Below are 15,000 nucleotides of genomic sequence, written 5' to 3'. Positions count from 1 at the left end.
GTGTGTGTGTGTGTGTGTGTGTGTGTGTGTGTGTGTGTGTCTGTGTCACAATCTCATTCCGTTCCATTCAAGACTGTTAATTGATTTGGCCGCTATACCATCTCCGCCCCGACCCCTCTCTCCCCTGTCCTACACATTGATGCGATATTCCCCTTGTGTGTGTGTGTGTGTGTGTGTGTGTGTGTGTGTGTGTGTGTGTGTGTGTGTGTGTGTGTGTGTGTGTGTTTGAGGAGGGGGTGTTGGGGTAGATGGCCTTCACAAGAAATATCAGTGTCAGTGGCGGTGTTGGTGTTAATGCCTCTCTCTCTCTCTCTCTTCCATTTTTCTTATCTCTCCCTCACACTCACACACACACACACACGCACGCGCGCACACACACACACACACACACACACACACACACACAAACACACGCACGCACGTCACACATACAATCATGTACGTCCGTGTTGCCAAACTGTTACATTTTTCACACACACACACACACACACACACACACACACACACACAAGCGCGCGCACGCGCACGCACTGAGAGAGAAGAAAGAGACTTTATAGAGAGAAAGACAGACAGACAGACATACAGACAGAACAGAACAGACAGACAGACAGAGGGGCAGGAGGGGAATGGAAACAGACAAACTGGCCAGCATGCCAACAGATGAACAGTCAAAAGTGCAGACGCTGGGGGAAAACAAAAACCAACACCACCACAAAACACCCCCACAAGACAGACCAGTGAACGCACAGACAGACAGACAGAGCAGTGAAAACACGGACAGACAGACCAGTCAGCACACACACACACACACACACACACACACAGGTGGACGGACAAACAAACTAACGAAACAGACTGGAACGACAAGAAACCAGCTAGCCACGGGCACATCAAACGACCACACGCAACACTCACAACACAGAAGCAACGCAGCAAAGCCACGGGCATATCAAACGACCACACGCAACACTCACAACACAGAAGCAACATTGCAAAAACCACGGGCACATCAAACGACCACACGCAACACTCACAACACAGAAGCAACACTGCAAAAGCCACGGGCATATCAAACGACCACACGCAACACTCACAACACAGAAGCAACACCGCAATGCCACGGGCATATCAAACGACCACACGCAACACTCACAACACAGAAGCAACATTGCAAAAGCCACGGGCATATCAAACGACCACACGCAACACTCACAACACAGAAGCAACACCGCAAGGCCACGGGCACATCAAACGACCACACGCAACACTCACAACACAGAAGCAACATTGCAAAAGCCACGGGCACATCAAACGACCACACGCAACACTCACAACACAGAAGCAACGCCGCAATGCCACGGGCATATCAAACGACCACACGCAACACTCACAACACAGAAGCCTCACTGCAAAGCCACGGGCATATCAAACGACCACACGCAACACTCACAACACAGAAGCAACGCCGCAATGCCACGGGCACATCAAACGACCACACGCAACACTCACAACACAGAAGCAACACCGCAAAGCCACGGGCATATCAAACGACCACACGCAACACTCACAACACAGAAGCAACATTGCAAAAGCCACGGGCATATCAAACGACCACACGCAACACTCACAACACAGAAGCAACATTGCAAAAGCCACGGGCATATCAAACGACCACACGCAACACTCACAACACAGAAGCAACATTGCAAAAGCCACGGGCACATCAAACGACCACACGCAACACTCACAACACAGAAGCAACATTGCAAAAGCCACGGGCACATCAAACGACCACACGCAACACTCACAACACAGAAGCAACATTGCAAAAGCCACGGGCACATCAAACGACCACACGCAACACTCACAACACAGAAGCAACACTGCAAAAGCCACGGGCACATCAAACGACCACACACAATACAGGAGCAACACTCACCTTCTTTTTAGCGACATTTTGTTCGACATTGACACCTCCACGGACGTGAGACGAGTCGTGCTGCCACAGAAGCTTGGCAGAATAAAATGAAGTCACTCTCAGATCTCCACACAACAGAGATTTTTTTTTTTTTTATAACCAAAACGACAATATTCCTTTCACAGATGTATGCTGAGGTCCATGTTTAAGTTCAACATCACATCAGAACCTTTGTTTTTCCAACTTCTAACATTTAATTTACTATCCGAATGTCCTGTCTTGATATTACCGTGTTCGAATATACCGTAACATTTATAACGATGAAAAAAAAAGCAGGCAGAATTGAATTATCTTCTTTGTGGATATTCTAACTCATTGAGAGGTGACGAATTCACCGCAAAGTTTGTACCTCACCACTTGTTGATTGTATGCTGACTGAAGAGGGGATGTTGAAAGGTCATTGACTGGAGAGATAATGTTGAGAGGTCACTGATTGAAGAGATAATGCTGACAATTCACTTACAGCAGAACTGGTATCTCGCCCACGCATTCCTATCCGCGCAATGTTTGTAGTATCTAACACATCTTCGCAACTTTATAGATTTTAACCCAAGAATATGCAAGATATCTTGGCGATGGTGATAGCATTTTAACCCATGGCTACCTATCCTCGCCTTAGAAATCGCGTGTAGCACATGAATAACTGTTCTAACAACGGTAACAGCGTTTTAACTCACGTTTATCTTCGCACTGGGGATTATAACCCTCAAACACCTTTCCCAGCTATGGGTAAGTTAAACCCCGAAATTAATTTCCTCGCAAGGGAAGTAATACCATCTAACATAAGAATACATGCGCTAGCGATAGAAATCAGGCATAAACCACGAATACCTATCCTCGCAATCGTAATAGCGTCTAACAAAAAGAATATATATCTTCGCAATAGAAATGGTGTTTAAGCCACGAATACCTTTCTCTACGAGAGTCTAAACCCACGGCCTCGAAAAAACTTTGCAATGGCAGTAACGTTTAAGCCACGACTGTATACCTTCGCAATGACAGTAAAATCAAACCCTCGAAATGTTATCAATTAGACTCGAAGACAGAAATGTCCCGCCCCCAAACGATACTGTCAATAGTAAGTGTCAGCTAAGCACTTGACGAAATCCTGTAAATCTGGCTGGCTTCGGAGATATCTGGAGACTAAGCACCCTTTTTGTTCCGGCATCGGAATTCAACGTCTTCCAGAATTAATGACACCTGGCATGGCAAAGGAAAGGACAGTGGCGTGTTCGATCGAGTTCTCCCCCCCGAAAGCGGAGTATGGCTGCCTACATGGCGGGGTAAAAAAACGGTCATACACGTAAAAGCCCACTCGTGTACATACGAGTGAACGTGGGAGTTGCAGCCCACGAACGCAGAAGAAGAAGAAGAAAAAGAGATCGAGGTTTTTTTTGTTTTGTTTTTTTAAAATCCCTATTTTAAGTGTACTGTTTGTGCGATTCAGTTCCTACCTTGTTCGTTCATTTATCTGATAATTCATTCATTCATTCATTTCTTTTTTTAACCAGATATAACACTATTACGCAGGGAACATTGTCAATGACAGTGGCCAGCTTCGTCAATATTATGGTTTGTTCTAAACGAATGCTGCTATGATATGACAAATATCATCAAACGATACATTTTTGTCATTGCAGCTTATGGTTGCTTTCTGTATTCTTATTTCTATCGTGTAAAAAAATAAAATAAATAAAATAAAATAAAAAAAAAATTTAAAAAAAGCTCAGCGAAAGACAATGCTGAACACCAGACACTGTTGTTTTTAAAGTTCTCAAAAAAATCACTTTTCAAATCTTGAAGTTTCTTGATCAGAAGCCAACACCAGGCGAGTTATAAAATTATCACCACCGAAGTTGTTTTTGCTTCTCTTATAACACATTACCCAACTTAATGCATTATGGAATTTTTTTTTCCTTACTTTCTTTTATATCTTTCGTTTTTTAAATTTTTTTTTTATCTTATCTTTTTTTTTTTTCTTATTTCTTTCTTCTTGCCTTTATTTCCCTTTCTTTTTTTTCTTCTTTCTTTCTTATTTTTTTCTTTCTTCTGTTTCTCTTTCTTTCTTGTCTCTGTCCTTTCTCTCTCCCTTTATGTTTTTCGTTATTTCTCTCTCCCTCTTTTCATTCTCTTTCCTTCCTTCTATCCTTCGCACTGGTCTTTCTTTCTTTCTGTCTTTCTATCCATCTATCTAACCTCAGGTTTCAAATTCCCGCTCCACGTCGATTGAAAAAAAAAAAAAAAAAACCAACCAAACACACCACCACAAACAACAACACTGACAAGCTTAGCTCCACTTCGATACAAAGAAAACTGACCCAAGCGAAGATGAGTGCACGGACCTCACGTCACACGATGTATCTATTCACCCTTGTCTCCAACAAACACTTCCTACCCACCACCGCCTCACACGGTGCCAGAACTAAGAGGGAGCAGCAGAAGAAGAAGAAGAAGAAAAAATGCCAGAGTTTCTTGAGACGGACGGACGAACGGACGGTGGGGCAGGGCGGGGCGGGCGAAGCGGAGACACAACTCGCTGCCAGACTTGTGCCAGAGAGCCGTGGTGCTCTGCAGGCTCGTAGTGGTCCCACCGCCAAGGTCTGCTGGCACTAACAAGGGTCTTGTTCACCAGTCACACGGATGTCTGGAACTCTGGCGGACACACACAGACACACGCAGAGAACAGGAGCAGCGAGTCAAGAGAGGCACGGACTAAACCTACTCTGAAGGACAGGGCTTAGGCCGTCTGTCAAACACATACACACGCGCGCGCGCGCGCACACACACACACACACACACACACGCACACCACATCTTCACACACTGCTACTAACTGGGCTTTGGTCAAAAGCGAACCCCACCACCAGATTTTGTCCCCCCCGGCGAACTTAAATCCTTTAATTTCTTCCCAGACCCCGAAGAAGTTACTATGCTTGGAAACGTTGACACTTCTTTTGGAAGTCTTATTTTACAACCAACCGTTCTTGTTTGGTTGTTGCTGCTGCTGCTGTTTGCAGACTTTCCCTATTTATCTCTTCTATTCATGTTCCTTTTCGGTACAAGTTTATCTGTGGTTAGGGAAACTGATTTTGCCTGTCGGTTGGGAAACACAAGTTGTGGATAATTATGTTTGTTTTAGTGGGGCTGTTTTTGTTGGGCGTTTTGTCTGACTTAGTTCTAGACACCGCTGTGTATGGTGTGTGAAAATAATGGAAGGTGTGCAACGTTTCAATGACCCCCCAGTGTGTGCATGAAAATTGATAAACTGCTTGCCTGGCCTTGGGTTGTGACTTAACCCTTTCAGCGCCCCGTGATCAATATGTCTAGAGCGTCTGGGTAATGTCACGGCAGGAAAGAATGTGACCATGCTATGTAGTCGAAAATGAACTCTTCGGAACAATTCTGACGTTGGCGTCGCGTCGGAACAAACTGCGATTGTGCCTGACTAAACACGGCGAAATCCTAACACTTGGCATCTCTGGATGACATACCTACTTGAATCAAGTAGCACAGACAGAGATGATAAGTTTGGAAAGAAAAGGGGGGGAGTGAGGAAAACAGGAAGGAATAAAGAAGCTGGAGGAGGAATGTTCCACATAAGGTCCCAGATTTCCGGGCGGGACAAATTAAGAGGGGTGGGGGGGTGGGGGGGGGTCTAGTGTCTCCGTGACACCGTGTGGCTAAAGTGGCGGGATTTTTGGCAGGGAAGAAGGCAGCACAATTTAGCCACGGCGCTCATGCACAGCGGCTGTCGGCTCAGGCTGTCTTGGAGGGGATCAGAAAAGAGAAGGACATCAAGAGAGAGAGAGAGAGAGAGAGAGTGTGTGTGTGTGTGTGTGCGAGGTAAATGTGTTTCGAAGATTCAGAATTGACATGAAATAACGTGTCTTTAATACACAGACACACAGAGAGAAACGCAGACACACACACACACACAGAGGAACACACAAACCACACACAGACACACATGCACGCACACGCACAGACTCAAACACAAACACGCGCGCTACAAACACACATACACACACTCACACACAAACACCTATGCATGGTATAATGATAACTTGTGAAAATCAGGAGAGGTGTAATATCACCTGACCCCCTCACAAATTCCGCCCCCAATATTTCATTCAGATCATCCATATTTCTGTACATCTTCGTGTGTTGTGGTTCTGACAATGTCAAAAGAAGAAGAGGAAGAAAGAAATAAGAATAAAATTATTATATTCATATAGCGCTGAATCTTGTGCAGAGACAAATCAAAGTGCTTTCGTACCAGTCATTCACACGCACCCATAACTCTAAAACTGAAAGAAAAAAAACAACAAAAACTGAAGACACGGAAGAGGCAGGGAAGGGAGGCTATTTTGGGAAGAGGTGGGTTTTAAGGACAGACTTGAAAGAGCTGAATGTGGAGACCTGACGAAGCGAAAGAGGAAGTTCATTCCAATTGCAAGGTCCAGAGACAGAGAAAGAACGGTGGCCAACAGTCGAGAGTTTGAATCTGGGTATGCGTAAACAGAGTGGATCCGAAGCTGATCGTAGTGAGCGAGATGGAGTGTAGAGGTGAAGGCAGCCACAGAGATAGGAAGGAGCCGATTTGTGAATACATTTATAACATAGAGTGCTGATCTTGTACTTTATTCTGTGTGAAACAGGGAGCCAGTGGAGATGTTGCAAAAGAGGAGTGATGTGCTCAGATCTTTTTTTTTCTGAGGACGAGTCGGGCAGCAGAGTTTTGTATGCGCTGAAGGGACTGAATGGATTAAGCAGGCAAACCAGACAATAGAGAGTTACAGTAGTCAAGGCGAGAGAGAATGAGAGAAACGACAAGTCTAGATGTTGCGTCAATGGACAGATATTTCCGGACGTAACTGATGCGCCGCAATTGACAGTAGCAGGACTGACATGTCTGACTGATCAATTTTTGCATGGACAGTGTGTTGTCAAGGACAACGCCGAGGTTCTTGACTGAATTGGAAAGAGGGATGGATGTACTTCCAAGTTTGAGTGTGTCAGTTGTGATGGAAGACATTTTTTGTTTAGTTCCTATGATCACTGCTTAAGTTTTGTCCGCGTTTAATTTTAACTTATTAAAAAGTCATCCAGTTTTGTACGTCCAGGAAGCAGTTGGATGCTTCTTGCAAGAGCGACGACAATTTCGCCGTGTCAGTGTCACCATGTAGTCTGCGGTGTTGTTTATGCCATGGCATACTTAGCAAAACTCTGATGTCATTGACGTTCACCACGGTGACAGTGACAGTGTGAGAGCAGAGGTCGGACAGTACGAGAGCTGAGCACGTGAAAAACGTGCCAAAAGGCGGAGAGTATCGAAGACAGGACGAAGACGGTCGCTGACACGACAACGAGAATCACGTGAACAGAATTCACATGTACCAGTTTGAAAATCAATGCACAAATATGACGAATACTAAATATCAAATTAGTCTTAGAGCAAATAAAAAAATAAACCAAACTGTTCCAACCTTCGGAGTCGTGGAAACAAGACGTGCACACTGATGTAAATAATATCCAGAGCAGAGCACGATAAGCAATATTAACACACACACACAAATGCAGAGACCAACACCGGCAGTCCAGCCAGTGGGGGGACAAGGGCTGATAACTCTCAACTCAAGAAGATGAAGGAGGAGAAAAAGAAGAAGAAGAAGTAGAAGAAGAAGATGATGATAATGATGATGATGATATTAACGATGACGATGATAGGGATGATGATGATGATGATGATGATAAATGAATGGATAAAATTCTTTGTGATTGTTCAACCAGAAAAAATAACAACCGACAATTACACTCCCCCCCCCCCACACACACACACACAAGCACACAAAACCAACACAGACAAACAACACAAACAACAACACCAACAACAACAACAACAGCAAACCAGCTAATCCAACAAACCCAAACCCAGCAACACACAACCAGACGAAAACCTGACCTGCACAGCAGAATTCTGTGGCCCACTCTTAAGTGATCCACTTTTTAGAGGCCTAATCAGAGGTACCTGTGGATCGGAGGCCTAATCATCTTCCCCGTGACAATTGTCTGTCTCGTCTGTCTATGTCTGTCGCTTCGTTAAGTCTCTGCTACTTATAGCTTAACAGTATAGTACACACTGTGTGAGTGTGTGTGTGTGTGTGTGTGTGTGTATGTGTGTGTGTGTGCGCGTGTGTGCGCTTGCGCGCGTCTGTGTGTGTATGTATGTGTGTGTGTGTGCACCTCTTTGTGTGTGTGTGTGTGTGTGTGTGTGTGTGCGCGTGTGTGTAGCCGGTTGGGCAGGGTTCTTTCACCACGTCAGCACCAGTTTTCGTCAAGGCTTTATTGAGGACAAAATGGGGAACATATCGGGACTTGGGTAAAGGGAATAGGAGAGCGGGGGGTTAAAGGGCAAGGGTGTCCTCGTGAAAAGAGGGAAATAAATAAATAAATGAATGATTGATTACCCTGTGGACAAAACAACAAAGTCCTCGTAAGCAAGCGTACAGTAATTTCTATCGACGTTCATTCACTCATTCACTCCAAACATCACTTTACCAAATATTTCACATGAATCCACAATTGTTACAAACGTGTGATAATACTAAACTATCCCATTAATTGAAATGAGCAATTGCTTCCCGATTCGAAATTGTCTAATTTCTTAAAGATATTTATATAAATCCTAGAAACTTCAAAACGTAAGTTGAGGTTACATTTCACTTAAGATTAACTCGGTTATTCGAAATAATTGCAAATCCGTTCAAATGCATAACATCTAAACTCAAAGTAAACTGATAGAATAATATTAATAAGGAAATACAAATAGCATTTACATTTTGGTATCAATTTCTCAATGCTAGAAATGCTTACTGTGAAGTATGATATATTTCACTCACCCTATCAGGTTGACAGAGGCCCGCACACACACTGCTGTTGCCTGTTCTCTTTTTTAAAGCTAACTGAGAACTGATGATATTGGTTCTACAAGGAAAGGGTAAGAGAACTCACTTCGTAAAAACATATCAACATGCAGCACATCCACCCTACATGAATATTATTTTGCACGTGAAGTTATGATGCTAAAGCTAACACGGGTCATGAACATGCTCTCTCTCTCTCTCTCTCTTTCTCTTTCTGCGGGGCAAAAAGAACAATTTCACCCTGTTACATGTGTAGTTATATATACGTGTGTGTGTGTGTGTGTTTGTGTGTGTGTTCGCGTCTCTCTCTCGCCCTCTGTGTGTGTGTGTGTGTGTGAGTGGGTGTCAGAAATGGAGGGATAATAGTTGACATACAGTGCCAAGCAGGGTAATCCGACCTGCTAATGCAACTGCCATTAGTTACACACTCCACAGTATACACTTAAAAAAAAACAACAACAAAAAACAAAAACAAAAACAAACACACACACACACACACACACACACACACACAACGGAAAAGAAAAGAAAAAAACAACAATAAAACAATACAATGTCGATGTGTTATATCAACATCGTGGTATTACTTCAGTCCTGGACCAATCCCCGAGTTGTGACATTGTTAGATACCTAATAGCCCCCCCCCCCTCTCTCTCTCTCTCTCTCTCTCTTTCTTTCTTTCTCTGCCTCTCTGTTCTATGTATCTGTCTAGCTAGCTAGCTACCTCTGTTTATCTGCATGTCCTCTCTCTCTCGCTTCCTCTGTCTGGCCCTCTCTCTCTGTCTATCTACCTCTCTCTATCTGTCTGTTTATCTACCCCTCTCTCTCTCTATCTATCTATCTACCTCTCTCTCTATCTACCTGTCTATCTACCTCTCTCTATCTCTCTATCTATCTGTCTATCTACCTCTCTCTCTATCTATCTATCTGTCTATCTACCTCTCTCTCTATCTGTCTATCTACCTCTCTCTCTCTATCTATCTACCTCTCTCTGTGTCTATCTACCTCTCTCTCTATCTATCTATCTACCTCTCTCTCTATCTGTCTATCTACCTCTCTCTATCTATCTACCAGCCTGTCTGTCTACCTCTCTATCTATCTATGTGTCTATCTACCTCTCTCTATCTATCTGTCTATATACCCCCCTCCTCTCTATCTATATGTCTATCTACCTCTCTACCTATCTATCAATCTGTTTGTCTGTCTATCTACCTCTCTATCTATCTGTCTATCTACCTCTCTCTCTCTGTCTGTCTACCTCTCTATATATCTATCTATATGTCTATCTACCTCTCTCTATCTGTCTGTCTATCTACCTCCCCCCCTCTCTCTCTCTATCTGTCTATCTACCTCTCTATCTATCTGTCTGCCTCTCTCTCTATCTATCTGTCTGTCTACCTCTATCTATCTATCTACCTCTCTCTCGCTTTCTATCTATCTCTCTGTCTGTCTGTTTGTCTGTCTGTCTATCTACCCCCCCCCCCCCCTCTCTCTCTCTCTCTCTCTGCCTTTATGTGTCTACCTGTACCCTCTCTCTATCTTATGTGTGTGAATCTTTCTTTTTATTCCTTTTTTTTTGTGTGTGTGGAGGAAACATCGCATTGACAAAGAGCTCAGTTGCTGGGGGTGGGTGCGTGCGTGTGTTTGTGTATGTGCGTGCGTGTGGCTATGAATGGACATGGTACATGTCTGTATGTCTACACGCTGTGCGTGTACTGTTGCGTGTTGGCAGAGTTTTGTGACTCATTTCAGTAACATGGTGTACAGGGTTCGCTGATTATGATCATGTCATATCAGTGATCTTTGTACCCCCCCCCCCCCCCCCCCCCCCCCCCCCCCCCCACACACACACCACACCTCAGTAATAGTCGCAGCTATTGTAAGTAGGCCTAGACTGAGGAAAACCCCATACATTTCGTAACAATCATCGAACATTAAAACGTTCAAGATAAAGTCCACGATTAAGTTCCCACGCAGATAATTTTCTGTTGGGAAATCGAATTTTGCGTCCTGGTTTATTTCTTCTTCTTCTTCTTTTTTAAAGAAATAAATTAAAAGCTTATTTTCTTAATCTGTTTCCATTTAATAATAATAATAATAATTTATATAGCGCTGAATCTTGTGCAGAGACAAATCAAAGCGCTTTCGCACCAGTCATTCACACAATCATGCATAACTCTAAAACTGTAGAAACTAAAGACAAGGAAGAGGCAGGCAAGGGAGGCTATTTTGGGAAGAGGTGGGTTTTATGGGCCAGACTTGAAAGAGCTGAGTGTGGAGACATGACGAAGCGAAAGAGGAAGTTCATTCCAATTGCAAGGTCCAGAGACAGAGAAAGAACGGCGGCCAACAGTCGAGTGTTTGAATCTGGGTATGCGTAAACAGAGTGGATCCGAAGCCGATCGTAGTGAGCGAGATGGAGTGTAGAGGTGAAGGCAATTATTGTGTGCCATCGCTAAAAGGTCTATCACAAACAACGGAGGTCTATCAGTATCACAGAAAAAGGTTTATCACACACAATGGAGGTCTAGTCTATCATTCACAATGGAGATCTGTCACACACGACACTGGTCTATCATACACACACAGAGTGGGCGCACAGATTTGAAGTCTTTGAGCCACCCGAGTTTCGTAATTGTATTTGTATTTCTTTTTATCACAACAGATTCCTCTGTGTGAAATTCGGGCTGCTCTCCCCAGGGAGAGCGCGTCGCTACACTACAGCGCCACCCTTTTTTTGGTCTTTTTTCCTGCGTGCAGTTTTATTTGTTTTTCCTATCGAAGTGGATTTTTCTACAGAATTTTGCCAGGAACAACCCTTTTGTTGCCGTGGGTTCTTTTACGTGCGCTAAGTGCATGCTGCACGCGGGACCTCGGTTTATCGTCTCATCCGAATGACTTTTTTTTTCTTTTTTTTTCAACAATTTTTTAATTCCCCATCATTCACCCATCCATTCCACAAATCTTACATTCATTCATCAACATCTTTCTGCTGTGGTCGTTATACAGGGTTACCTGCAAATGGACAGGAAAAGAGAAATGAAAAGTGTCATGGAAACATGCAACCCTTTTAAAGCCAGCCTGTACCACAGGGAGCAGAAGACCCTTCAGCGACAACAGCAGGCGGAGTGTCGACGGTGCCTGCAAAAAGGACACACATCCGAATGACTAGCGTCCACACCACCACTCAAGGTCTAGAGGAGGGGGAGAAAATATCGGCGGCTGAGCCGTGATTCGAACCAGCGCGCTCAGATTTTCTCGCTTCCTAGGCGGACGCGTTACCTGTAGGCCATCACTCCACTTGCCAAGTTGACAGTCATGATTATGCCGCCAGGTGATCATGAGGAAGAAGAAGAAGGAGGAGGAGAAGGAGGGGGGGGGGGAGAAGAAGAAGAAGAGGACGAAGAAGAAGAAGGAGGAGGAGGAGGAGGAGAAAGACGATGATCACCAACCAGTCTTGTTACAGCATAACTGAATATTGCTGTTTTGTCCACCATTACCTAAAGAATACCTGGTCGAACTTTGCATAACTCTCATGTAAAATGACAACTCACCTTTCTGTTAAGATCTGTTGGTCACAGTTCAATTCATCTTCTGTTGTCTCCTCTCTGCGCCTGTCTTTTCCTCGTTTCAGCCATTTTGAGTTCTGTCTGGGTTTTGACGTCATAATGCTGTGACGTCATTTCCAGATCGTGACACGGGGGGGTTTGGTTTTGACAAGTCTAGTCTTTCGCTTAGTTTTGAGGGATTTGTGGAAGGTACTGTCGACTCGTTACAATGCGTAGGGTTTATGGTTTGGCTGATTCCACACACACACACACACACACACACACACAGGCATTAGTTCATAGCCCTATTTCTACATTCCTTTAATGCACTTCAGAATTGTGTTAATGGTTTCTGATTGTTATCATTATTATTATTGAATTGTTACTGTTAAATGTAATTGCATGTTAGTTATACATTTTACGGTAGTTTTCTAGTTTACCTTTTTTCTGTTTTCCTCTTCCCGCCCCCCCCCCCTCCCCCACCACCACCTTCCTCCCCCCATGCCCCCCCCCCCTTTTTTTTAACGTCTAATATCACTGATAGTGAAAAGACGCTAAACTAAAGAACGAACGAACACACACACACACACACACACACACACACACACAGCAGGTATGACCATAAGTGCATATACATCTACTACTATAACAAGCTCTGATCTAAATCTGAAGCATAATGTAGCCAAACAGTCCGTTTTTATCCCCTATCCCACCCTGGGAACTCAAGAGAGCCCAGTTTGATATTGATTATACGAATGTAACAAAGACTGAAAACATAAATTTACTGTCATCTACGAATCCACTTACGTGATCAATATCCAAACCACCTGACGGTTTATACAGATGGTTCTGTGTTAAACAATAATGCAGGTGCCGCATATATCATACCTGAACTAAACGCAGAAAAAAATTATAACGTGGGAAAAAATAAGTCAATCTTTACTGCGGAGCTAGTTGCAGTACTGACGGGCGCAATAGCCGAATGGTTAAAGCGTTGGACTTTCAATCTGAGGGTCCTGGGTTCGAATCACGGTGACGGCGCCTGGTGGGTAAAGGGTGGAGATTTTTACGATCTCCCAGGTCAACATAATTATGTGCAGACCTGCCAGTTTCAACGAAAAACAAGAGAGGCAAGGCCTTCAAGACTCACTTGTGGCAAATTAAGTCCCCTAGCATTAATTACAGAGTAATTTCCCTTTTTTTACTATCTGCACCAAAATGTTCACTTGTTATGCAAAATGTTTGCAAAAAAATAAATAAAACTTCCATGCTTAGCAAAAGAAGTTCTGTTTGAACAAAAAATGATAGTAATGACTGCTCTTGTTGTTGTGTCGAATATCAGATCAAAGTGCCAATTTTAGAGAATACAAAAATTATAAATATAACAGTAAATGCAGTTTGCATATAATTAGGCTTCATTTTGTGTGTGTGCGTGTGTGTGTGTGTGTGTGTGTGTGTGTGTGTGTGTGTGTGCCCATCGCAGAGGTGCAATATTGTTTTAAACAAGATGACTGGAAAGAACTGAATTTTTCCTATTTTTATGCCAAATTTGGTGTCAACTGACAAAGTATTTGCAGAGAAAATGTCAATGTTAAAGTTTACCACGGACACACACACACACACACACACACACACACACACACAGACATACACACACAGAGACAACCGAACACCGGGTTAAAACATAGACTCACTTTGTTTACACAAGTGAGTCAAAAACCTGGTGCATTTTGTAACAAAGGCATATGAAAAACCACATGTTTTGCGACAGATCTTTTTGATCAAGGGCTGGGCAAAATTCGACGTGACTGACTCAGAAAAAAAAAGAATAGAAATAAACAGAAAGCTTCGTTATATACACGACTTTTGTTGTTGTTTCAGTTTGAAGTGATATCCCCTGGAAACAGATATGCATGTCCTTTGATGAGAGCAGATTATATAATTTACATAGTGTTTGTATCAAAAGTGGCATTGAAGGAATTTTGTATGTTTCAATCAGGTCACCCCTTATTCTTCGATATTTTTGCCTGGTCAGTTGAGAACCGTCAGTTTGTCTTCATAGCTCAAGCTTGTCCATTTCAGTTTTACTCTCAGTTTCGCATAACGTTTTGTTTTGTTTTGTTTTTCTCTTGTTTTTTGTCTTTGTTTCTTAGGGTTTTTTTTCTGTTTTGTGTTGTTGTTTTTTACCTTCAGTTGAATGTAAAGTCTCTCTGAAAGCGTTTGATATCAACCCTGACTCCTGGGAGGAATCTGCAGTGGACCGTGACCAATGGCGCGCCGCTGTGCACAAAGGCGCCAAGTTGTGCGAGGCCAACAGGACCGCTGCAGCTGCTCAGAAGAGGCAGGCCAGAAAGTCACGGGCAAACAAGCTCCCTGGCAATGATATGCCTGTCTTTGTCTGCCCCAACTGTCAGCGAACATTTCGTGCGCAGATTGGACTATTCAGCCATCTGCGCACTCATAGATAGATTCATGAGCATCCCCCCCCCCACCCGCCCCCCATCCCCCAGCTAGATGACAACGATGGTCATCATCGATCTCGATGGACACA

At 43.6% G+C, this 15,000-nt stretch overlaps 1 protein-coding gene across 3 annotated transcripts in view; it reads right to left on the bottom strand.

Moving 5' to 3' along the window:
• LOC143291763 (uncharacterized) overlaps positions 1–4,696 on the bottom strand; it is a 93,982-nt gene extending 89,286 nt beyond the window's left edge. Inside the window, exons 1-2 of one of the 3 annotated variants that reach the window (XM_076601900.1) lie at positions 4,297–4,696; positions 1,940–2,382 (exon numbers count right to left, since the gene is read on the bottom strand). In XM_076601900.1, coding sequence (XP_076458015.1) covers positions 1,940–1,968 — 29 coding nt within the window. In that variant the 5' untranslated portion in view covers positions 1,969–2,382; positions 4,297–4,696. Of the gene's footprint in view, positions 1–1,939; positions 2,426–4,296 lie in introns of those variants that run through there. The other 2 variants (XM_076601903.1, XM_076601901.1) reach the window with 2 other exon arrangements.
• Positions 4,697–15,000: the final 10,304 nt, after the last annotated feature.

The sequence above is a fragment of the Babylonia areolata genome, chromosome 17, assembly GCF_041734735.1.
Source record: "Babylonia areolata isolate BAREFJ2019XMU chromosome 17, ASM4173473v1, whole genome shotgun sequence".
In the NCBI taxonomy this organism is placed as follows: domain Eukaryota; kingdom Metazoa; phylum Mollusca; class Gastropoda; order Neogastropoda; family Buccinidae; genus Babylonia; species Babylonia areolata.
Note: the sequence above shows the minus strand (reverse complement) of the source record. Positions and strands in the feature narration are given on the sequence as shown.